Source organism: Lissotriton helveticus, chromosome 8 (assembly GCF_964261635.1).
Source record: "Lissotriton helveticus chromosome 8, aLisHel1.1, whole genome shotgun sequence".
NCBI classification, from domain to species: Eukaryota; Metazoa; Chordata; class Amphibia; order Caudata; family Salamandridae; genus Lissotriton; species Lissotriton helveticus.
The window spans coordinates 792,665,536-792,691,812 of record NC_136069.1 but is presented as its reverse complement, the minus strand read 5'-3'; the positions used below and the strand labels follow the sequence as shown (position 1 = coordinate 792,691,812).

The following is a 26,277-nucleotide window of genomic DNA, read 5'->3' as shown; positions in this document are numbered from 1 at the left end:
ACCAACTGAAAAGTTAACACACATAATTGCATATAAATTAATAATTGGATGGGAGTGTACGTATCTAAAAATTGTGGACAATCACTGTCGAAATCTATTTCTGTCCGTGTTTGTATCTGGTAATGTGCAAAGAAAACAGTCCACTTTAGTCGCATCTAAAGCAATCAGCAAAGGTCAACCCTTATGCCTGCCATTGATTGGGACACACTGTGATTTGGCGAGGCTAAGTGGTTGTGGACTTTGCTTGGGGAATTGGCCACCTGCGCTTTGGGATCCATGAAAAAGGTCAGGATACACTTTAAAGCTTTCAGATGCACTATCTCTGATGATTCTGCCACAGAAGGTCCTCCCAGTGATCTGCCAGTTGGCTATTAGAGTTAATACTAATCTTTCCAGGGAGCGTCTGCCAAGGGGGAAATGAGCCAATTTGGTGGGTTTTGGATGGATTCCTAAGCTCAGACAATCATATCAGCCTAATGCTGTCAGTTTGCTGCAGCCAGCTGCAGAGACGTTTTAAGGCATGGGCAAAGTGGGTTCTGGCCCAGGGATCCAGCCTTACAGGGGGCCCCCTGATAGAGCCAGCTCTAGTCTGCTGAGTCTTGCCCTGATTACCTTTATTAATTCTTAAACAGATTGTTTTAAATACTGTTTTCCTTTAATTTATTTTTAGTGTGGGTGAGGTGTGAGTCTATTACAGACATTTTGTAGAGACATGTGTTTATGTTTCATGCAAACAGAAAAAGTAGATCAAGATCTACAAGAATGTTTCATGCAACCATTAAAAAAGTTTTGGGGGATCAAAACAGAACATGATAAACGAGAAATGGGAGGGTGCCACAGAGTTTATTTGCAGTAATATTAGTGTGCTGCTGCTGTGTTACAATATTGAAAACCCACGACACTATCCCTGAATATTAGATGTAAAGACATTTAAAATTATGATCAGTGAGCCTGTGCACTGTTAGTGATCTGGCCAAAGAGGGCATGAAAGACCTGAAATTGGACCATAAAATCAAAGCCGTGCCAAACAGGGGGCCCCCAAATCCAATGTCCCTGGTTGGGAAGCTCAGTGAGAGTTGCCTCCTCACCGGATGTCATCTCTGTTAGGGTTTCCCGTTCCGAAATTATAATCTACATACTATTACTGACAAGAAAGTTAGCTTTACTACTTTTATGAAAGAAAACCATGATTACAGCACCAAGAATGCATTAGGTTGTTGTCACATGTGAAAACTTGGGACTGGGCAAAAGTGGTGTACATTTTTTACATGCAGTGAGAGTCGATCGTCTGCTACTACATGGATAAGATTACTCGCTGACTTCATGTCATCAGGGATGCATTCTTCAGCCCTGGACTTTTATTAATGAATCTTTTCAGGGGCATAAATCAAATGTATTCCTTTGAAGTAAACGAAGACTGCCACAGAATTCAATAGATAGTGACTAGTAATTTTAGATCTGGGGCTATTATTACAAATATTGCCCGTGCTTCTTACAGCTCTCACTCCAGACCATAGGGTGGGATTGGCACTTCTTGGAGACCTGCCCTTCTGTGCAATGGCTGAGCCTCGAAAAGCACTTTCAGCTGCTAAACAGGAGCGCGTGCTTCTAAGTTAGACACACAGACACCATTCTCTCGACAGACGTTTGCTGCAGCCACACCCGCTCAGAGCAGGGTCTTGTAACTCTGGTTACCACAAGGGCTTATGCAGATGGACTGCAGCCATCTGGAGGGTGGGGCAGGGCGGAGGCGAGACTGCACAAGTTCTCCCTCTTTGGCCGCATGAGAACCCTGGCGCTCTGCACATTGGTTGTCTCCCCTGTCAATTCGATCTCTCTTTTGTGCAGAAGGGGGAGGGATTAGGCTCAGGTCTGTTTTCAGAACACCACCAACTTTTTGGGGACTGGCAGCGGCAGGTCGTAAACGGGGCTGCAGCAGGGTTCTTGTGTGTGCAGAGCTTTGTTCCAGTGGCGCTCGAGCCTCGACTAAACTCGTGATCGAGGCGCCTGATCGCAGAAGTCCGGGTCTGCCTGCTGTGGATGCCAAGCTTCACCATGCTGACTGCTAGGGGAGCCCTGCTGCTGCTGTGCCTGGCTTGTGCCGCCGCTCCGATTCGAGGTAAGAGCCAGCCTTTTGTTGTGGGCACACATGTGGCCGGATCGCAGCACATCTGGGAGCCAGAGGCGAGTGCCTGCTGGATTCTGTAAGACATAGAAGAAAGACCCGGGTATTAGGACTCCGATATGCGGGCTATTCCTGGACGGAATCCTGGAGCTGATGCAATTAGTTTTAATGGTCTTGTTTGTGCGCGAGTGAAGCGCAGAGGGTATTTCGGGCTCGGAAAGTGGGCGCTACTATTTCTGTTGTCTCGTAGAGGAGCCGAAGAGAGCGCCCCGCACAGTCTCCCACGTCACCTGGCCCGTTCACAGGGGCGGCAGGGAGCGCCCTCCAGGCCTTCCCTGCTGGTTTCCGTCAGGGGTGGCCGCATAGTCCTTCCTGTGGTGAGCTCCTATTCCTTCCTGTGGTGAGCTCCTATTCCTTCCCGTGGTGTATTAGGCCTCGTGATGAAATGCCTTTGTGAGGAGTCAGATTTTCCAATAGTTTTGCGGGCGGACCTTGGGACGGGGATCCTCTCTCCCCCGACCATCTTGGTTCCTGCCGGAGACCTCCCAGGAGCATGACGGGGAACAACTACCTCATACCTGGCTTGATTCCGAATATATATACACATATATATGAACATACATATATGGTTGAAAAATATAATTCTCCCCTATCCTTGCAGCGCTCTCAAATTTCCCAGATCCATAGCTCATCAAGTCCAGGTTTTATTGGCTTGCTTACATTGACTTTTAGCATTTATAATATTTATAACTAGCCAAGCAGTACTAAAAGTTTTTAAAAAAAAATCAAAGCTTAAACCTGGAACGGATGTGGATGAGATGCTCTCGCTTGAAACTGGAAAATGAAGAGTTGTGCTTTTGCAAGGAGTGAAGCGTGTTACCTAAATGTCATTTATACGTGCAATAAAGCATTATAATGTCGTTTTCTCTCCATTGGAATCGGTTTTCCGACAGCCCTCAGAAGTTGAGTTGCTAAGACGCCACCCCCCACCCCGAAAGCAAAAATAGTTGGGTTTGTTTTCTCATGGTATATGTATGGCTAGTAGTGTCTGGGAAAGAGGGAGTTTGTGCTCAATTAAGTTATGGCGATTTACAGCAGAGCTCAAAAGAAAAATCGAAAATGTACATCAATAGGTTTACACCTATGCTTGGTTATAGATTCACACGTTTGCAGATATCTCAGTTGGGGCTTTCAAGGGGTACTCGCAGCCATAAGCAGCTTGTAGTTGTGTGTAGTGTACAATTTCAAATGTGTGTGTGTGTGTGTGTGTGTGTATATATTCACCGACAGTTCATTTACTTAATACAAGTGCTTTGGGATTTGCTAAACAACGACCTTGCTCTATTCTCTAACCAATTTTGGGTGTGTTCCCTGCCCATTCAGGAAACAAATGAGCCCTTGCCCATGACAGAAGTCCATTTTGGACCAGTTCCATCTTTGGAAAGAACTGATAAAAAGTTAGCGAATAGTTGTGGGTTTCTGGGTGTGCACATACTTTACAGGGCCTCACGCTTTGGAGTGCCAAGTCCCAACCCTTCGGAGGAACACTACGTAATATGACCTCTGACTGGAATTCTTGGTAGTAAATTAAAGCAAGTGAGTACATAACATGAATATGCACACTTGTTAATTGCAACAGTAGCTTATGTAATTGTAGAGAAAGAAGAAGTGGGCGGACCTCTTAAAACTCATCAGATGCCACCCACGTTCTTAAATCGTCCACAAAGGATAAAAGAGTAAGCATTGAGCCTTGATGTAAGAAAAAAAGAGAGCGAAACTGTTATCCATCTATTGGGTGAATGTAAAACCAGAACACGGGCTCTATTCCTGTTATCCTTCTTGGCTGAATTGTGTGATCCTTGTCGAACAATTTTGCACCAAGCTTCCCTGTCTTTTTTTTCTTCTCTTTTACCATATTTGAAAATGCCTTAAAATACGTTGATTTAATAGATAGTGTTGCTCCATCTATTAGAGGCTAGGCTACATATAGGGTAAGTGACCTCCAATGCAGTTATATGACCTGATGTACTAAGGTGAACAGCTTCCGCATGTTAAAGAAATACTAGTTCTTTATATTTATTTTTAAGAGACTTTAGTAGATTTACATGTTTCTGCATGCCATATATTTTCATGGCTTGGCTCGTGCACCAGCTCTTAATGCAATTCAGACCCTCGTTTTAATTTGTTTGCTCGGCTGGCTCTAAGCCTGAGCATGCAAATGGCTGTGTGACTCTATCGACAAGAGGTCAATACTTGGGGGCCTATTACGATGTCGGTCGGAGTTTTCGCCGACTGACACTGTGGCGAAACGGGACCGACCGACCACCAGTTGGCAGTCCTGACCACCTCATTATGGTGTGGCCGCATTCTCCCAATTCTCTATGGTAAAACCGTCCGTAACACAAGCCCCATAGAGAAGTGGGAGATTGTGTTAATCCCTGTACCCCGTGGCAGGCACCTCAAGGTGCAGGGATTAACAGGGGGAACCCTATTTATTAGGGGCCGGTTCCGAATGGCCGACGGGCTCCTTGAGGCCGTCGGACCCCAGCAGGAATGACTGGCTGGTTTCAATTCCAACCAGCTGTATCGTAATCAGCAGGTCGGAAGTGACACCGACAATATCGGTCATAAAGCCTCAGATCGACATCATAATAGGCCCCTTGGTAGTCAAGTGCCTGCTTGGAAGTTTGTCACTTTTCAGGTAGGTTCACGTCCTGGTGCTGAATGAAGCCCAGGCTTTTAATGAGTTCCCGCACTTTACTAACTGTGCTCTGAATGAATGGCTTTTAAATCTTTATTCCGATTGCTTCATTGTAAACACATATTGTGTATCAGTCCTGATAAGTAAAAGATTTCCAAATTTTTTTTGATAACCAATTTTTATTGATTTTTGACGATAAGATAAATACCAGCAAATCAGCACAGTACAGTATAAATGACAATTCCCAATCAGTTGGATGAGCAGTCACATAGTGCAGAACCCCACTAGATTTAGCGTGATATAAACATTTAGCAAAAGTTCCAGCTTTAATCCATAAAACCCAACTATTTGCCCCACACCGTACGGTATTTCTTCGGGCATTCCCGTGCCTCGTACATGGGTTTTTCCTGTGTCCACACTAGTCCACCTCCTCCCGCCACTTCCTGAGGGTAGGTGGGGCGGGACGTTTCCAGGCAGCGGCTATGTCCCGCTTTGCCACTACCATAGCCGTGTTAAAAAACAACTTTTCATTCCTTGATCCGTCCAGGCTGTCTGTGATCCCCAGGAGCGAGTGTCGTGGGTCATGGGGAACCTCCCACCCCAGAACCTCTGCGAACTCGCCCTCAATGCCCCCCTTGAACCGCGTCCGCTTGGGACATGCCCACACCATATGAAAAAAATCTGCCAGGCCTTGACTGCACTGTGTAAAGGAGGCAATTGGGTACAAACCCGCCCTATGAAGGCGCACCGGAGTTAAATAGACACGTGCAAATAGTATAGTTGAATGAGGCGGAGTTTAGCCGATGCAGTGACCATCTTGGGTGTCATGAGCGCATCCCTCCAGTCCTCTCCCTCCAATGGGCCCTCCCAATCCTCCCATTGGCTTCTGAGCCGGTCCAGTGAGGTTGGGGCATTGTTGATTAGTGTACGATAAATGCAGGAGATACCCCCCTTCTCCAGATTGCCCAACTTAGTTTGTGCTTCGGGAGGGCTGTCTTCCGGGACTGCTGTCCCTTCTGATATGTGTGCATGGAGGGCATGCTGCAATTGCACTTATAAAATTGTGACGGTGTAGGGAGTTACCTGGATTGAAGGTCCTAGAAGGAACGCATGTGTCCGCTAGCCTACACATCCCGAGTTGCGAGATCCCTATAAGGTCCCAAGATCAGAAACCCTTCAGCCCACTAACTTCCTAAGAATTCCACATTTATAGAAAATATTTAGTACTGAAACACAGTTTATATAGGCTGATTTCTGGAAGATGGAGACCCTTGTTCTAAAACTGCTTTCCTCACATGTATTTATTCATGTAATTTGATATGGCATGTACTTTCACTCTATATAAAACTCTTAAATATATACTCAGGAGCTTTAAAGTACTGTCGACTGAAGGAAGTCTATCGGTTCCAACTAAAATCGAGAGATCACAAAAATAATCATTAACCATCTGGTTGGACAAAAAAATAATTACTTTAATTTAAACGTGGAACCTTATTTAGAGTAATGGTGCAGGAAATCATACACAGTATGTCCACAATTAGAAAGCAGACAAGGGACGTGAGAGGTTATACTAAACATAGCAGAATAACCCCACAGAGGTGGGGAGGGAAAAGATGAGAGCAGTTATTGAGTTCCATTAGAATAAAAGTACTCTTTGAAAGAGGAATTGCTTTATTTTATTTCTTTACGGTAGCGATGCATAAACTCGGGACGAGAATACCACACAGGACCATCAACTTGCTTAATTCTTCACAAAATTTCTAGGGCAATTGTTAAATATGCGAACGAAGAGCCTAGTTGATGTTCACAGACATGTCGGCTTCTCGTTCAACTAAACATTACCAAGCAGCATTATATAAATGTAAATGTTTTTGTACTTGTATAGCGCACAGCTACCCGCAGTGGGTTTCCCGGCGCTTGTACAAATACCACAAGGGAACCCTTCCTGGCTTTCCCTGTGAAGTGTCCACTCCTGGGCACCCCCAGTGCAGACCAGGCATCCCTCGCGTTGTGGGGGCCGTTGTGGAGACTAAGCAAGCTATTGCCCAGAGTTGCAGCGTGGGACCCATGATCAGAACAGGCACTGAGGCGAGAATATCCGGTCAGGGGAATTAATGAGCCCGAGACCCCCGAGGCGGGAATCGAACCCTGGTCCCTGGCCAGAGCTCTAGCATCGAGGTCTGCCTGCTCTAACCATTGAGCCACACTTCTCCACTAATCTATATAACCATATAATCAATTACAACCTACCGAATTCTTGCATTGGCATTAATACAGAGGGTTTAAGAGTTTTCCCCAGATAAAAACTGACTGCGTGGTAAAAACAAAATGTGCAATGTCTCGTGCTTCCTCCAGCATACAATTGCATTTGTTGATTAGTAAAAATAATCTTTAATTTCTTTATCAAAGTCCCATTTCCGAACAGCAGTTCTTTCCCTCCCTGTTTCGACATTTTCTGACTTGTTATTGCCCAATGGATGCCAATTTTTTTTGTCTGCAAATGTTTAACGGCTGAGCACTGAGTCATTCAAATGTCTTTTAGTTCGTGTTCAGGGAGAGAGAGACATGAACTATACCGTGTATACTAGTGTTATAGACGTCAAACAGCCCCACTGATACTCAACATACTTTAAATATACTTTTCCTGGGATAAACTATGAAATCTGGAGCTTGGCATTTCCAGTAGCTTTCGATATGTACCACTGCCACTGAACAGGTAGTGCACAAGCCCAGTCTTCTGGCAAATACCACTTTGAAATACACACAAACGTGGGGGCTGGCTTTGGGGAATGTCCTCCATGTTGTCTGAAATGGCTTCACTTCTGCGTTGGATGCGTGCCAGATGGATGTGCTTTTGAGTCGTAGTGTGAGTAGCCCCTTTTAAATTACATTGCTGGCACCTTAAAAAGGGTGGTGGTTCTCTCTGTCATGTCAATTGTCAAAGTACTGTTTACCAAGCTCTGGCTAAGGCCTTAGGCATGTCTTCCATGTTCTAACTAATGCAAACCCAACCATGCATATAGCCTGTTAGCAAGCATTTGCACATAAATGCCAGACTACTGGCTTTCTCTCGGGTGGATCAATAAGATAGCATTAAAATTGCTTCCACAGATTACCACGTTACACAGTCCGATTACTTAAAAACAGTGCTAATATATTGTCGGCCATGTTACTCAGAAAGGAAACAGTTCATAATATATTTGTAAGGATTCTGCCATATGCAGAAATACCTTAACAAGAACAGGGACGCTGAATTCGAAAACATAAACAAAACTATCCAAATAGTTTTTGCCAAGTGTACACAAATGCATAATTTGTGAAGATGCACGCATTTGTGAAGATGCACGTGCATACATGGCTGGCAGTCTTGCAGTGGATTGCATTAAAGAAATTGTGGAGTGGTGTGGCTCACTGGTTAGAGGCAGCAGACCCATAAGCAGAGAACGGCCCGGGACCAGGGTTCAATTCCCGATACGGCTGGGTCGTGGACCAGGGTCAAAACGGACTCGATAATTCTTGCCTCAGTGCCTACTCTAACCAGGGAATACACTCGGCAACTCTGGGCATTAAGCTTGCCTCATCTCTACAACGGCCCCCCACAGACGCCGGGGATGCCTGCTTTCACCTTGGAGATACCCAGAAAGGGACCATCTCACAGGGAAAACCAGGACGGGTTCCCCAGCAGTCTTCAGCGCCAGGATACTCCATGGAGTCGCAGTGCGCTTTACAAGTACACCCACATTTACATTTAAAGAAAACCCATTCCAAGATGGCCGCCTGTGGGCACGGGTGCAGTGTTGTTGAGGAACATGTTTTTACCAAACAACTATTGCATACAACCAGCAATGCAAAGCTGCTCGAAATTTGAAACGTCATATTACAAATTTAATTGAATATTCTTTTTATTTTGTTTACATAATATTTATGATAATTGTACAGAAGGAAGTGTATTTCTAATCTGTCTTTTCAAACTCCTCCTCATCGGGCTTTATGTAAAGTGTGCTACCAAAACATTTGCACAATGTTTGTGATTATTCAAATTGACACAGAAGACACTAATGTTCTAATCGCCCAAGCTTCAGATCAGTCCATGCCTCCTGAAAGTGCCTGTATTTCTCTGCCTCCCTTGAAACTCGAAAGAGAGGCAAAGAGGTCCCCCTAAATATTCTAGCAGAGGATACATTTCTGCTTTACCATTAGTCTTCGTTTGCTTGCACAAAGTGTTTATGGGACTTTGCCCAAATAGGGAGACTAAAAATACCAGCATGCAAGTACCCATATGTGAAATACTTTCATGTGCACGTCAGAGTCTGGGGGCATTGACACATAGTTGCTTTTCCAGACGGAGCACCGGCTCTGAGAACAGATGAAGAGGGGTGTCCCTGGAATTAGGAGCTTCCAAAGTTAGCTTCAGCTGCTGTGCTGAGTAAATGCCTCAGGCCTTTGTAATGGAAGTCAACAGACATAGTCAATGACCAAAAGTGTTAAGCTTGTAGCAGTGCAGAGTGATATGGTCTAGATTGTATGACTTTTTTCCCATATAAATACTAATATGTTTTGTTTGTCTTGCAAATGGTGGCAGGTGAATTAGTTAAACGTGCAGCTAGCTGCCAGACACCAGTCAACTGGTCCGCACCATCTACTTATTTGTGGGCTGCTCAATATCGGCTTTTCGGTTATTTTGAAAACTGGTTCATTCTTGCCAGGATGCCCATCACACAGTTTTGTTTTATGGGTTAACCTTGCCCGTGGTCCGTCACTGTGCCCGCAATGTGCCAGATTATTGAAGGTGTGTGCTTGGATCTAGTGACTGTGATTTATAGGACCGCCTGGTTCTTTGGTTGTGTCCGAATCTTGCTCCATGGGTATTCTTGGTCTTAACAATACTGTACTGTAAACATAATTTCTTCTAATAAAATTGGTGAAATAAAAAAAAAACAATAGCCTTTTAATTAAAGTCTGTTGACTTTAATGACGTTTCACACGTGAGTCTTAATTCTTCTGCTGAGCCTCTGCATCAAAATCTCAATCCATTATGCATTGAGGCCTTTGTGCTCATACAGGGGCGGCTCCTCCGCTATGGCGGAGGGGCGTCGCCCCACTGCTTTTAAGCAGCGCAAATAAAGGAAATATAAAATCATAATAACTTTGAGTTATTATCAATTTATGTTTCCGTGCTGCTTGGTGGGTGGGGGTGGGTGGGGCTGCTCTGCTCTCGGATCAGGGCAGGGGAGGACTGGTTTGCTCACTCCTAAGTGCACATGACTATTTGACTCGCCCTCTGGGACCGGCCAGTCATGCGCACTTTCTCTGTTCTCCCCACAGGCTGCATTACAGCCTGCATGGAGAACATACCCAGGCCCCCATTCCCTGGCTGAGCATTGAACCACGATGCTCAGACCAATCACAATGCTGCGTTGCAGCGTTGTGATTGGTCAGTGTAGCCTGGCTGTGCTTCCTGTTCCTGGAGTCCGATGGAGGGTAGCAGGAGCAGAGACGCGGGACCTGGCGGCAAGGTAAGTGTTTAAAAATGTGTACATTGCAACGCCTCACCCTCAAGCTGTGCCAGCCGCCACTGTAGATACACCCGCTACGAATATAAAAAGGCCCCACTCCCTCAACAACTCCTGTTCTTTTGTGTCTGTAGACAGCTAGATTGCTTTGAAGGTTTGGCTCTTTCTTCTTGCCAGCTCCTTTTCTTTGGAGGCATTTCTCAAGCCTGGCGTTTCTTCGTTTGTGAATGTGGCCGGTTCTGGTTTGTTTCTTTGGCTGCTGCAATGGTTCAAGTACCACCAGTGGAGGCACAGTGTTGTAAGGTTGATCCTTTTGTGTCAGGATGTTCCTGTTCTGTCCTTCACAGGCCTGCCCCAGTTACCGCGTGAGCATGTTGTCCTTCGTCCTGGTGCCCTGTTGGCACTTATTGTGCTGGTCCCTTTTCTGGGGCCCGTGGGATGCTTCCTTTTTCTCCCGGCCGGAACTCTGCGGTGCATTCCTCTGGCCGGGTTGTGTGTGGGGCAGTGTTGCTGCTTGTGGCGCATCAGGCTTTACAGTGTACTTCTGGAGTCCCTCAGCCTGCAATGCCCCTGTGGCTCATGGCTCCGGGTCCGCTTTGCGGGGCATGTGTGCCGATTCCTTATGGCCCTGGTGAGCACTTGTTGTTAGGTGGCACCCCTGTGCCCCCTTCAGAATTATATACAGTAGTGTGTGTCTTCTTATATTCTCCCTAGGGACATGTCTAGTAATATGTATTAAGTACAATGTTTTCAAATCGGTTGTGTTCCCCGACAGAACCACTATTATTGTTTAGCTTTCACACTCAGGTTCTGAGGGTTACTGGGTTACCCCATTACTACTAACTGCTTGCAGTGTGGCTGCAGAGGCGGTTCAGTTTCGGCAAATCCTGGGCTGTGGGATGCCTGTGGTGGACCTGTGGTGACGAGAAGGGGGGATGTCTATGTCTACCTGTTTTTGTCTTGTCTTGCATGTTGGCCGGGAGCAGCTTTTTCAGGGTCCGCTCGGCACTGTTCTACATGTTTCTTTGACTGGTGAGTACATGGTCATTGGTCCTGTCTGGCTCTCTCCCCACTGCGTTTCTGGGGTTGGTACTGCCTTTGTGTTTCAGGATCCTGTTTTGGCTCTGCCAAGCTCTCTAACACTTGGTTAGCACGTGTACCTGCGTGCCCGGATTGGTCCTTACACATTGGTTCATGGGCAGTTGGTTGTCTTCCTTATGCATACTGCAGGGCCTGGGGATGTTCCTGGGTGTGGCACGACGGGAACCGCTGCGAGCATTTGGATTCCCTTGCGCTACTATGCCCCTGTGGCGGTCGCTATAGTGGGACTTGGTGTAGTTGCTACGCTTCAACATTTTCTGCCTAGCTAGGGCTGCTATGTGGAAGGCTTGCAAAAGGTGTTTCTGTGGGTAGCTTTGCACCTGCTTTGGTCTCTTTTGTATGTGCCATTCCTAGGTGGTATGGGCTGTCGACTGCCTTGTGGTGCTCCTGGTGTTTTGTTGTGTGTTCCTGCACCCTTGGGCTCAATGGTGCGGGCGCTTGTCTGTGGTTAGGCTTCTGTTTTTAGCCTGGGTTGCTTTTCTGTGTTTGAGCCTTGTTATTCCCACTTTGCCCGGCCAGTGGTCTGCTCTGCCTTTCTCTGGCCATGGTGTGTGTGTGCGGTTGCTGTGGTTCCCCAATGAGCTCCTGGCGCTGTTGCTCGGAGTCATTGTCTTGGGTCTCTTGTGTTGCTGTCCCTGCTCTGGCATGATTCATTCCTGTCGATCTCATACGTCTTGCTCCAGGGATGTTGCCTCGTGGTTGGGCTGCCGACTTTGGGACTGGGAGGGGGGCTAGTCTTCTGGTCTGTCTCTACCAGTTCTGTCTGCATTGCTTGTGTCTGGCCGGTCTGCGGTACCTTCCTTCAGCTGGGGTTGGAATTTCTGTAGTGCCTGGGTGGCAGTGTCTCCTCACCTGTCAGTTGTTTGGCCTGTGGGGAAAAGTGCTACGCCTCTCTGGATGGTCTGTTGCTTATAGCCTGTTTTAGCTGTGTGCGGTTTTGGTCTGTCTTCGGTGGGCCTGACTCCAGGGGAATCCTTGGACTTCAGAAATCCTGTGGTTGTTGGGTCACTTCAGGACCATGCTCTGTCAGTCACTCTAGCAGGATGGGCGTATTGCAGCAGCATGGAGCTGCACGTTTCCAGCTATTCATTTACACAAGCTTCATATGCCTGTTGGGGCTCTCGGAGAATGCGGGGAGTGACAGTCTGCGGGGGGTGCGGTGCTCCTTGCTTGTGGAAAAACAGTTGCTGACGGATATTCCACTGGAGGTTTCCTTGCACCTGGATGGTCTCCGGTGGATTTGTGCTATACCTCTCACCATCCCATATCTGGTTATGTTCCGTTTTGTTATGTTTGGGGCTCCATTTATGCCCTTCTATTAAGTTGTTATCTGTTTAATCCTGGTGTACAGTGTTTTGTGGCTTTTCCTGGTTCTGTTGGACTTAACCCGCTTTCTTCTCCATGGTGTGGTGGTGATCTCAGTCTCCTGCTTCTCCCGTACATTGGTGGTAAGGGTGACACTGTTGCCACATTCCTTCTGCTTGGTTCCTTCTTGGTCCTTCTTGTTGATGAAGCTTCATTCATTCATTTATGTTTGGGATTTTGGTTCTGGTGATTCATAGGGTAGATGGGTGCCTGACGACGTCCTTCTTGGTCTCTAGTTTGGTGCTACAGGCTGCTTGATATGCCGCTTTGACGGCGATGTCTCTGGTGAGGGATTTTGTGACTGGCAGGGGCTAGTCCAGAGGTAGAGTGTGTTGGTTGTCCGGGGTTGTAGGGTCCAACATATTGCCTTCTTGTATGTTGGGTCGGTAGTTCTTGTTAATGGCGTCCTCCTTTGCAGTCATGGCCTGACGTTCCTCTGGTTGCAGGCCCCGTATGCAGCTATTGCTGTCTCTTCTTCCTTTCTTAGGGTGCCGTTCGGGGTGCCTGGCTGTTCGGTGAACAGTTGCTTGGTTTATCCGGCTGTCTGACGTGGATTGGTTGCACTCTTGATGGTCCTCTCCTGGTGCTTTTTCTCACTTGGCTGCCAGGGTGCCTAGGGCTTTCCCACATACAGTTCCCCATTCCTATTCCTTCCGTAGGGGTGTTTTCTGCCAAGTGAGGTTGGCGGCAGGTAATCCTGTCAGTTGCAGGTCTCTCTGCAGAGCTCAAGAATGGGTTGTCCAACGGGTGCATGGCCTGTGAGTGGTAAATTGCAGTGTTCCTTCCTGAATGGGTGTTTACCTTTTCATCTGGTGGGTGTGGTGGTTCGTTCGGAGCTGCCTTCTCGTCAACTTCGTCTTCCGTCCACATGTTACAGGGTGGCTCCCTGATCCCATCCCAAGGTGAGCCATCCTGGTTCCGCTGGTTTGGGTCGGGGTGGGTCTATTGTTTGCTTACCTCCGTTTGCCTTGCTCCAGGGGTTTCTGGTTCGGGTTTGGTGTGGGGGTCCTCCGGTTGTTCTTGTGAGTCTGGCATGGCCTGTTCCATTGGTTTCCTCTGTTGTTGGAGATGATGGCGGGTCTGGCATGATAGGTTCCATTGGTTGTGTTTGCCCTGTTGTTTCATAGCCTCCCAGTGCCCTCTCTGGCGTTTCACAAGTTGTTGTCTTGCCAATTGGGTGGTGTGGCTCCATGTTGCATAGTCTTTTGGCTTCTGTCACCTTTTTGGTGCTGGTGCCAGAGTGGAAGGGGGGTAGGGAGGAGGAATCTGCCTGAGTTCCTTATTCTCAGCATTGGCTGTCTTTGGGGCTTGGTGTGATTGTACGCATGTGGTTCCGTTTTCTGTTTCTCTGCCTCAGAGGTTGCTGGTCCTCCAGGATGGTCTTTTGAGGCTTTGCGGTCCCCTTCTTGGAGTCTGTTGGTCTGTCTGGGCTTAGTTCTTTGAGGGGTGGTCCATTCTCTCTGGTGTTGTGCCCCTCTTGGACTTTCAATCTGGTTTTGCGAGCCCTCGGGTGTCCTCCATTTGTCTCTCTATCGTCCGTGGGGGTTATGCCTACTGAGGTACAGGGACCTCATTGCGTAATGGAGATAAACGAGAGTAGGACTTGAAGTAATGTTATTTCCAGTAAGTAGCAATTCCTCCTGCGCAGTCTAATGTCAGTACTGTTTTATCACACTTTGTTTGTTTGTTTGTTTGAACCTACATTTATTTGTAGAATATGTTATTCCATTTATAATGTTTAAGATGGAAGTGTAGAGCCAATTCTTGGGTTCCTTCCTAAAAGTAATATGATTTGGTTCTAAACACACAGCAAGGGGTAGGCTGTTCAGAGCCCTGGCCCAGAATTGAACATACCACATGCCAAATACTTTGCCGGTGGCATTTTGAGTCAGTAAAGCTTAACGTTTTCTGTTGTGGGGTGGATGGGTTGCAGGATCATAACTGTCAGGAATTTAGTCACAAATGATCATGAATATTTTCCTAGCCATCTTAATGGGGTTTAGTTAGCAAGAGGCACAACATACAGACCCACCAGTAATCATCATAACCTACTTTGGGGCGAATTCAATAGAGGACATTATCTTAAGCCAGTTTGAATAAAACACTAAGTTTACAGTGGAGTTAGTCTGGAGATGCATGTTTCGATTGCAATGCAGCACAAAATAAAGGAAATGCATTTTCATTATCGGAGATGCAAGCAAAGAAACTCTTACCACTGTTAACCTCAGATTTCTCTCATTCTTAATAAGGCTGGAGTATCCACTCCATTTGAAGGTAAAATAGTATTCCCCCAGAGGGCCACTGTATGCAGTAAATGACTGAAATTGAAAACGGACAGATCATAGTTGTATTCACATTCATCGTGAACTTTTGGAAAGCCAGGGCACCTAGATCTCTCTTTGGATTGAAAAGAATAAGGGTGTTGTGAGTGCACATGTAAAAACTGAGATCTAAAAACTGGATGGGACCGACTGAAGGTGCTGAATACACACAACTCTGACTTAAAGGATGTAATAGAGACCACTTGAGATGCCCAACTTGAAGGATTATATGTAAGGCCTGTGCCTGTACTGCTGACCAGCTGACCACTTGAGACTACCTGTATTATTGTGTCAAATGCAGCAGGTAAGGTGGGTCCAACAGGTCAAGAGCTGAAACATTGCCATTGTGCTAAGATCATCGATGGCTGGGATAAGCATGGGAGCTCAAACACAATAAAACATGTATGTCATGTTTCTTTTCACAGTGTATTACGAAGATACTAAAATGACGGGGGAAAAAGTGATCATGTCAATTAATTTTGCTTTTAAGTGATGCCATTAATGGCTTTCTGTTCTTTGGTACATTTTTAAGTGGCCTAGCCATTGTGAACTTAAATAGGCCCAACCCGTCTCTGTTGGTAACTTTCTAAAATTGGCATTTTTAGAATTGCAATTTCAAATCCAGCATCACCATAAGTTAGGATTTTAAATTGTGATTTCAGAGACACCAAACACAAATTGGTTCCGGTTCTCATTTGGAAATTACACTTATAAAATGTTATATGTAAAATTCCAATGCTATCCTATGGGAGAAGTACAGTGATGGAGATTACTTAACGCATCTTAGCCATTATACCATGAGGGCGTTCCACAAGTCACTGTAAATAAATCTTAAAATCGTTCCCACAAACCAGATCCTTCATGCATCTCACTGCCTAAGACGTCATTTCCGGACCGAAAGTTCTGTTTAAGGTTTTAGGATTTCCCGCTATGTATAGAAAACCTCTGTTATATGAGAACATTTCTCTCGCGTGCAAGGCACATGTAAGATTTATAAGTATAATTGTTGTACAGCATTACAGCATTCGCTGTGGTTTGTCCCTTCAAATTGTGTTTTTTGAAGTTTTGTTCGTCGCAGACAAGCAACAGACTTTTCACTTTTTTTTTCATCGAAAACGTACTTCTTACATTTAATAGGTTGTACACGTTGTTTTTTTTATCTCAAGGACGTGCTGTCCTAAAAATAAGTCTGCACTGTAGTGTAAGTCGAATATTCTGACTTACCACTACTTAAATTACGTACTTCTGGTGAACCAGCTTATCTCCTTTTGGATTTTGATATGTAGGTCGCTTCGGACTAAAATAGACCTGCGTCACCTGTTCTCGGACTTTTATTCTGTTTTCAAACTAAGCAGACAACGTGAGCTATAGTTCGGCTTGCCTGCAGGCAACGGATATTCGACGACTCTTTCATTGTGTTGAAGCTTTGTGAACGGGGTGGCTCCTTGGGCTCGCCTGCCAATGCTGTGCTGGGAACTATCACTTGCTGACTAGGCCCTTTGTGAGGCCTTGTTTTGTGCGACTTGAAACCGCCACACCCGTGGATGACTTAAGCAGTTAAGACTCTCTTAACCCCCCAAAATATTGGCTGTAGCAAATTTTCATCGCTACTTGATAAAGAAAGGGAACTCGAGTCTCAAAACAAACTCTTATATGCCTTCAGTTTAGAGGAAAGACAGTGAATTTTAACCTGCGCAAACTGCACGCGAGTTGTAGGCAGGCACGTCATCTGTGTTTGTGTGTATTCAAATGCTAGGCAAAATCCAGTCAAAGCAGGCACTGTATGGAAGCCATTGTGACTGGTTCAAGCTAGAGGTGGGATTACTGAATAAAATCACATTTACTTGTTCATAAGTCTCCCAGTTCCATCCTTTGCTGTTAGAATGGAATATCACTTTGACTCCTACTCCCAGCCAGGACACAAGTGACAAAAGATGTTACTATTGGCTAGGGCCACTGGAATGATGCGCAAAGGAGTACCACATTATGTGGCCGAGTTTACTAAATTATGCAGCAAGAGTAGGCAAATGATACAATGTAAAGTGGCACAGATAATATGACCTTGTTTTTAGTAAATTTTGATCAGTTTGTGCTAGACCAAATTTTTTAAATGTGCAGATTGTGCAGTAGATGATGGATTATATCGCAAATGCATAATTATGCGGAATCTTCTCTGGCTGCAGAATCTCATATTTACAGTGGCCCTGCTAATGGCCCCTTTTACAAAGAGGTGACTGGCACTGTTTTCTTTTACTGAAACAGAGTAATTTTTTCAGTATAGTGTTTTTTATGTTGAGCCTGGGCAGCAAGTGCATTGCTCTGCGAGGCATGCTGTATTCAGGTATAGACTTTAAGCTCCGCCCACTTTCTGCCCATATTTTTCATTGGCTTATGTCATTGTACTTTGTAAATGTTGGCTTCTGGTTTGTTGATAGGCTTATTAGTCCCTTCTTAGTACCTCTCTGTCTTTCGTTGTTACTTACCATGAGGACTGGCCCTTTTGCATGTGTCCTAACTCAGGAACTTAAATTAGCAGTTGCAAGAACTATTTACTTAAATAATGTACACAGCACTCGCAGGATGCCAGCTTCAGTAATGGCTTCTGCTTCCAAATAGACTTTTCATTTGCTATCTTGATTTATTGGCCGCGCTCCACACTACTTTTATTTTTTTCCATTTATTTACTTTTAATTTATTTACAGTGGTTTGCTGCTCTGTTGTGTTTTAGTACCTCAGTGTGGCGCCCGATTAATGTGCATCGTGCTATAACTTTTAAATGCGCTCCGTTCTCCTCTCCCTTCCCCGCTGCACGGACGCCCACAGAGGTGCGCTGTCTTAATTAAAGAAATCTGCTTGTTTTGTTTACCAATGCCCCAGATGCAGCTCGTCTAAAGAAAGGGGCGCTGCCGCGATTAAAGTGAAACCGCAGCATGGGGCACTTTAAAAAAAAACGTATTTGTCAACTTAAAAAAATATGCCTTTTTTCTTTAAACGCCCCATACAGCGCTTTCACTTTAATAGCAGTCACACCCCTTTCTTTAGACGAGACTGGTCTAAAGAAAGGGGCGCACCCGCCATTAATGTGAAAGCACGGCATGGGGCTCTTTCCAAAGAATAGCATTTGCAATACAATAGGTCTCGTATATGTGCGAGTTTCAGCTATTGGCATTGTCCTTTATAATGAACAATATCTCAAACTCTCGTAAATGCGAGACCTATTGCATTGTAACAGCTTGTTTACCTTTCCCTCAGAGACACGATAAATGATATACTTGGCTGGTCTGGTGCCACCCCAGAGATCAATTAAAAAGAATCGGCTTTTCAGGTGAGAACAAAGACAGATTAGTTTGTAACTGTCAGTATCAGCCCAAGATGCCATTATTTGACCATTTAAAGGTTAGACAGGGTGGTGTTTACACAGTGCCACTTGGCCATTGATTACCGCGGGTGTACTGCATTATTTTGTTGGCCACGCCCCATCTAGTAAACCACAGCAGAAATCTGAATCTTCACTCTTTTTTTTCTGGGGGACGCAAAGCAGAACTCCGGGAAGTCCATTTTTCACTCGTAGATCCAAAATAATTAACCTGTAAAAGTACATTCAGTATGTGCTCCTCACATGTAAAAGTACATTCAGTATGTGCTCCTCACACTTTGTTTCAGAGTGTGATGTGCTATACTCCTATGGTGAAATAAAACTAAATCCATCGGTCTAAAATAATCTCTCCCAAATACGCAGATTAGAGGGTTGTAACATGTTGTTATTAAAAAGACATTTGGAACATTCATGGTTATTTTTCTTTTTTCCCCAGGACCCTGATGGTGTCGTCCTGGGGGATGCTTGTATATAGACTTTCAATGTCAAGGGTTACTAGTATGATAGATCCTTCTTCAAAGGTTATGTCCTGTAAAAGCTGTAGTAGGCTCTTAGTATCTTTCAGATACGTGGGGGTATTTTGAATAATGGGTTTCAAAAAATGGTCACAGAAACGTGACAGTGGTTCCAGGAGTGAACCAATCCCTGACACGATAGGTCTTCCTGGCGGAGGGATTTTGTTTTTGTGGGTTTTTGGTAGTGTGTAAAAGTATGGTATCACACTATCCTCTGTGGTCAAAAATTCTGCTTGGTGTCTTGCTATGTGACCATTCTCTTCAGCTTCTTTGACCAAGTTACCAATACGTGTTTTCAGGATGATTATCTCAGCCTGAGCACTAGTGCACCTTACTGAGCCAGTTCCAAATCCTGCCAACAGCACGCTGCCCTGAATTAGGGATTCAATGTCATACCCCTCCTGATTTTTGGCTTCAGTCAACTAGAAGGCCTGACACCTTCTAAATAGAGATGCCTAGTTAGGCCTCAGATGTAAATCTAGTTTATTTACCTCAGAGTTCCTCTGTCTCCCCAGTAACATTACGATTAACTTCCACAACGTGGTCCCCGGTTTTGTGCCGAGCACGGAAACTACAGCTTTTTCTTGTTTTTCCTTCCCCAGCTAGTAATATATATATTTTTTCCCTTTGCAGTCTGTGTGCCATAACTCGTGTCGCTGTTAACTTCAGCACGCGTTTGAATTGAGTAAAGTTTATTCAAACCTTATTCTTTAAGTTAGCTGTCTAGACTATCTACGCCACAAGCGCTTTCCTCACCTGAACCCGCCCCCTGATTGGCGGGTGAGGCACACCCATACGCCGTGACATATGCGGCCGCGCCCCCTGCCTCCACGAGGATACGCCAGTCTGCCTGGATTTTACCTACCATAAATACCGCTTCAGGACTGGACCTCGCATCGACGGGGTCCGGTATCTGAGGGCTACACCCAGGTACCAAGCGGGTGCCTGGCGACGCGGGTGTGAGTTCTTCTACAGATCTTCAGCTAAGTAACCAATGCTACTAGCGAGCTCTATACTCACCCTGAGCCCCCTCCCCTTTTGTTTCGCTCGCAGGGTGTGCCACTTTCACCAACACCCCCTGCCCGAGACCCATGGTGTGAGGATTTCTCACATCAACCGTGAGACTTTTAATTACGTATTTGTTCATAATTTGTTTTGACTTTTTGCATGTGTTTGTGTGGTTGGTGTCACACCGCAGAGGCTCACTGGCCATTTTTGACCCCTGGATCATTCACCAAACACAACATTTACCACTAAACGCCCTAGCTGGCGTGCAGGTGTAATAATCCTTTATGAAATCTGTTCGCCCAAACCGTGCACTCTGACTAGCCTGACCATTTTGGCTAGTAAAACCACCACTCATAAGATAATGAGTACAGGTTAAACATCAGCTGATTATCTCAGCCTGAGCACTATATGCACCTTATTGAGAGCATGGTATACCTGTGACAAACCAACTGCGCAAGATAGTAATTAATTGTTTGTCTTGTCTTTTCTCTCTGTGTTTGTTACTGTCATTTTTCTTTACAGGTGCAACTGGTTCCTCTAAATTAGAGGTTAACCACCCATTTTTTCTAATTTGCACTTTTTAACACTTATATTTCACTTTCACGCCCTCAGGTCAGGGTGGGCCTCAGCGCACCCATACCGCCGAGGTTCAACTCTTAGGTCCTGAGGAATGCCAGGTAATTTACACCACGATGGCAGAAACATGTTGACCCCACTTAAGAGGAAGTAGCCTAACAATTTATTTGGCTCCCTTCCCACACCTTGTTTTTAATATGTCTGATTGGACACCCAATAAACCTTTTGTGACACAATCCAGACATTTTTAAGTAAATCACATTGTCACCCTTTCACCCTTTCACTCTTCACAACACAAAAAACCAGCTCCGCAGTAACTCTGGCGTCGAAGCACACCGGGGAGGCACTCTGCCTCTCCCGGTGGGGTCCAATGATGAAGCATGTCACCAACCAGGTTGGTGAGTGAGGGCCTTCTATATAAATCTAAATAGATTTATATACCTATCCCCATGCTCCCTTTCTTGGTGTTAAAGTAGTCACACTCTTTCGTTGTTTATACTACTTATTGGAGGACCAAGAGTGTTTTCGCTACATTATCCCTCACTCTCTTGTTGATAACGAATAGAGTGGAGTGATGCAGAGGAGAGTGGCGCAGATTGGAGTTTGGTAGACTGCATTGATATAGAATACAGTAGTGCACAATAGAGTGGCATAGAGTGCAGTGTTGCAGAGTAGAATGCCGTAGAGTCCAGTGGCGTAGAGTGGCGCAGAGTCCATTGGCATAGACTAGAGTGGTGTTGATAATTGGCGTAGAGTGTTGCAGAATATTGTGGTGCAGAGTGAAGTGGTGGAGTGTGCAGTGCTGCAGAGTAGCGTGTTACAGAGTGCAGTGGCACAGTGTGGCGCAGAGTAGAATATAGTGCGATGGAGTGCTGCATAGTGCAGTAGCATAGTGGACTGATTCATAGTAGAGTGGAGTGGCATAGAGTGCATTGGCATAGAATGCCATACTGCAGTGTAGAGTAGAGTAGCGTAGAGTCCAGTGGCATATACTGCAGGGCTGCAGAGTAGAGTCCAGTGGCATATACTGCATTGCTGCAGAGTAGAGTGCAGTGGCATAGAGTGCAGGTGCAGAGTGTAGTGACGTACAGTGCAGTGGCATAAAATTCAGTGGTGTGCAAGGCAGCATCATAGAGTGCTTTGGCTTAGATCCGAGTGGTGCCTAGTATAATGCATTTGCCTAGGGTGCAGTGACATTGAGTGATGCAAATTGCAGAGGTATAGAGTGCAGTGATGCATAGCAGAGTGGCGTAGAGTGCATTGGGATATAGTACATTAGTGCAGAGTAGAGTGGCGTAGAGTTCAGTGACGGAAAGTTCAGTGTTGTGGAGAGTTCAGTGTTGTAGAAAGCACTGGTATAAACTAGATTGATTCAGAGTAGAGAAAAGTATTGTGGAGTGGTTCAGGGTAGAGTGCAGAGGTGTAGATTGAAGTGACATACAATTCAGCATCACACAATGCAGCGCCGTAGAATGCAGTGGCATAGAGTGGTGTACTGCAGATTGGCTTAGAGTTTATGAGCGTAGAGTTTAGTGTTGCAGAGTAAAGTGCACTGGCATAGAATGCAGTAGCATAGATTGCAGTGCTGGAGTGTGGTGTAGATTGGAGTTGTGCAGAGTAGATTGGGGTGACAAAGACTGGATAAGTACAGAGTGCATTGGCATTGAGTAAAGTGATTTGGAGTAGAGGAGCGCAGGGGAATGGTGCAGAGTAGAATGCAGTGGTGTGGAGTGGAGTGGAGTGGCGTAGAGGGGAATGGTGCAGAGTAGAATGCAGTGGTGTGGTGTGGAGTGGAGTGGCGTAGAGGGGAATGGTGCAGAGTAGAATGCAGTGGTGTGGAGTGGAGTGGCGTAGAATGGAGTATGCATGGTGTGGTAACAAACGTCCATTATAGACCATGCATTTCCAATTGAAATGACCATTACATTTACACCAAAAAACACCAAAGAGTGCATATAAAAATAATGTGTGGAAACTCATCACCTAGTGTATTGATTTGTATAATCATATTAAAGTATTTGTCTCTAACACACTTCAGAATGAACAAAAATGTGCTTCATTGTGCGTTCCTGATTCTGCAATACTTGCACAGTTCATTTACATGTTGTGCTAGAAAAACAACTTTTCCTACCCCCAGTATCCAGCAAGTTTGTCACATAAATCCTCTCACTTTGAAGTCAGAGAATGAAAACACCAAACTCCCTCAGAAGACAGACATTTGACTTCTGTCGTTGAATGCACAGCAAATGTGACAAGAATAGGATTAACCTGCCTGTTTACTGAAAGGAGTACTTGTGCAAGAATAAAAGGAGAGTTTGTGTTAAAACACCTGCTCCTTTGGAGGGAGGAACTCGCTCTGGACAGCCTCAAACAAAGCCAGGAAATAGAAAGCCATAAAATGTGAGTTGCAAACCACAAAACCAATGGGAAGGAATGGGTGGAATGCATTCACAGGGAAGCTTTCTGAATGTCCCCTAGATGTTATTAGCAAACCAAACAGTTGCGCTGTTTGGTAGGCTGGGACCAAAAAAACCCTGCCATGGCTTTCTTTTTCCTGTGCATCCCTGTGGATTACTCCTCACCACTTCTGGATGCCCTATTTCACTTTATTAAGTGTATAATTGCAGGCCACTCACCTGTCGATCTGGGGGCATATACACTGCACAAATATAGCCTCCACGAAGACTTGCTGTACCTTGTGCACGACACAGGCTGTTCTTTTCTTGCATGTAAGTGAGTTCCATAGAAGCCCACTCAATCGAGCACAACAATGGATGAATGTAAACTTTTTGTGTTGTAAACTTCAGTCCTCTCCTTGCCATCCTGTGCCAAGGTACAGAGACCTAAGATAAAACACCACTATGGTGGCTTACTAATGACAGAAAAAATTATTCCTGCTTAGACCTCGCTGCAATTCAACACTCCTAAGCAAGCATGTGCTAGAGTGTTGCATGCTGTCTGCCTGCTAATGTTGTTTGGAGCCTTGCCAGGGGTACAAAGTGCTATATCAGTGCAAGTACAAGAGAATAAATATCTTCAAAGTATTTGCCCAAAAAGGGTGGGATCTGGTAAACCTGATGAGCAATCACAGTGGGAGATGTTGAGATTATGTTTGTGAGGATGCACTGAGAACTGCCCCAGTCATATTGTTTTATGGCCATGGAAGGAGAGGGTTGTTTTCATGATTCTTCACTGCTTCTCAACTTATTGTTCAGAGTGTCTTTTAAAACAGATGATGAGTGAGAACCCTTTTGGAGGTCTTGGTGGTGTTAAAGTATATCTGGAGAGTGATCTGAGATAATAGACCATGCTTTAGCAGAAGAGCTGTATTTTTCAAAGAGTGTCCAAGAAGGCAGGTAGTTGCAAGTAGATTCAGCCCTAGTAACAACATTAGATTTGAGTAAATGAAAGGGATCAGGAAATTATCCGACCAGTTCAAGATAATGGTGTCCAAGGTTTGGGTGTGATCTTGTTAAGCAATCGTAAGGTGAGAGATGGAGAATTTGCTGTGCTTAGGTGTAGAACAATGTGAAAGAGATCACTGGCTGAGATAAACTATGCCGGTTAGGAGGTGATTGAGGCAGAGGATTTATTTCACTTGACATTAAAGTCTTTCAAAATTTGTCGTCAAAGGGAAGAAGGAGGTTGCAGGTGATGAGTTCAGTAAGCATGTTTAAGGAGCATTATGGATAATGACCAGTCTTGGTCTTTTCAAACTAAGTAAGGGAGAAGTAACTTTAAGGCATTAAAAGAAGGCAAAAGATATGTCAAGAATGAGCAACCAAGAGAGATCACATTTGTTAGTGATGGCAATCCCACCTCTTGCATTTTCCAGACAATCCTCTCAAGAGATGGGGTAGATGGGCAGTGGTGCGAATGAAGGAGGAATGAAGAAACCTGGTTAGGCAAGCGCTCCTATAAATGGAGGATATCGGGTACAATGTCCAGGAAGGTAGCAGAGAGATTGGCACAAAAATTTTAAGTTTACACTTGAGATGGCTAGAATTAGAAGTAAAAGAGAGCTTACAGTTAAGAGCGGAGTTTTTGTGCGAGGCATCAAGCCTAATGAGATTTGCAGGACTAGGTATTGTAGTGGAGAAATGGGCGTTCCTGCTGTGATTGAGCACAGATATTGCACCAGCTTGAAGATCAGCAATAGAGGGAGGGTGTTTAGGGCAAAGTTGAAGAAAGCAGTGGTCCGAAAGAGGCCAATGGAAGATACATTTGGATTGAGGAGACCAGGCATTAATTCTCTCCCGCCTGGAATACAGGAACTTGCTCTGTTTGGGAGTGCCAAAACCCATAACCCAGAAACTTCAAGTTGTGCGAAATGCTGCAGGCCGCATTCTGCTCAACGTCCCTAGATAAAATTCAGCCTAGCAGGCGTTGGTCATTGGCTCCCGGTAGATCAGAGGGTGAAATTCAAAGCCCTATGCATAGAACACAGCGCACCTCTAACAAAAGGCTCCGGTCTACTTCGACCTCTGAACTCACCCTACACCCCTAGCAGAACCTCTAGATCTCCTACGGCTCGATTGGCCACGGTTCCCTATATTCAGAGAGCGAGTCTTGGCTGGTTCTCATTTAGCTGCAACATGGCCAAACTATGGAATGCCCTCCCTTCTACAATACTGCTCATTGACAACAAACCGAACTTCCGGAAACACCTACAAAGCTAACTCTTTCATAACCACCCCTTCAGAGTGTGTGGGGCAGTCTATGTTGCAGATGCTAGTGCTGGGATGCCGCATGCGCTCTGCAAATGTGCATAGAATAAAGTAGAATAGATGGTGGAGGATGGTTGTTGGAGTTTTCAGAAGGGGGGGTGCTAGTGACTGCATTGAGGCACAAATGAAAATGCAAGCTCCTTACTTATGACCATAGATTTGCTGATAAGTTCCAGAGGGAAAGAAAGGACGTGGAATTGAAGGGGACCAATGGAGATGCTACCTAATGTGATTGCCTGATCCAGGAGAGCTAAATTGGGCCAAGCTGGCAAAATAAAGAGCTGGAGAAGGGGCACTACTTGAGGGCAATGTCAACGACAGTTGGAGAGAATTAGCTCAATATGTACCTTCAGTGTGGTAGGTTAAGGATTGGATTGACACTGGAAAGGGAGGGTGAAATGGCTGAGGACAGATGAAGGCTGCAGTCCAGGTGAGACATATGGGGATAAATAGTGGAAGATGGCTGGTCTGAGAGGAAATGACTCTTACAAGGATTCGCAGAGGGTTAGTATCGAGAACAGTTAAAATCTGTACAGTGTGAACAAGTCTTCTAAACATAAAGGAGGCATGCTAATATTAGAGCTATAAATCCTTCGACTGAGCCCTGTACAGTTGGTCAGCAAAAAATGTGAATATCCTATTAAGGTTAATGTTAGTTGACTGAAACCTAATGTTCTCATTGTTGCAAATCCTGACAAGTAATTATCATTTCTTTTTGTGATAACAATTCCAGTTTATAAGTACAGCAGATTTATTTTTTCAGGTAGCAGTGTCGTGAAAGTAGATTAAGCCACTTTTTTTAAACTTTATTTTTTTATTTTACTGTATTTGATTGTAATGTTTGTCTGCCAAAGAGGATCTCAGAGTATGAAGCAAGGACTTGGTCTCTGGGTTTTTAGAGCCATTCTTGGCGAGCCCATGTGGTAGTTAAAATAATTACATCATGAGT

The 26,277-nt window shown here is 45.1% G+C and overlaps 1 protein-coding gene across 3 annotated transcripts in view; it reads left to right on the top strand.

Annotated features, from left to right (window-relative positions):
- The first annotated feature begins 1,821 nt into the window (after positions 1–1,821).
- LOC144772914 (CD99 antigen-like) overlaps positions 1,822–26,277 on the top strand; it is a 253,578-nt gene continuing 229,122 nt past the window's right edge. Inside the window, exon 1 of one of the 3 annotated variants that reach the window (XM_078657609.1) lies at positions 1,822–2,119. In XM_078657609.1, coding sequence (XP_078513735.1) covers positions 2,041–2,119 — 79 coding nt within the window. In that variant the 5' untranslated portion in view covers positions 1,822–2,040. The remainder of the gene's footprint in view (positions 2,120–26,277) is intronic. The other 2 variants (XM_078657610.1, XM_078657608.1) reach the window with 2 other exon arrangements.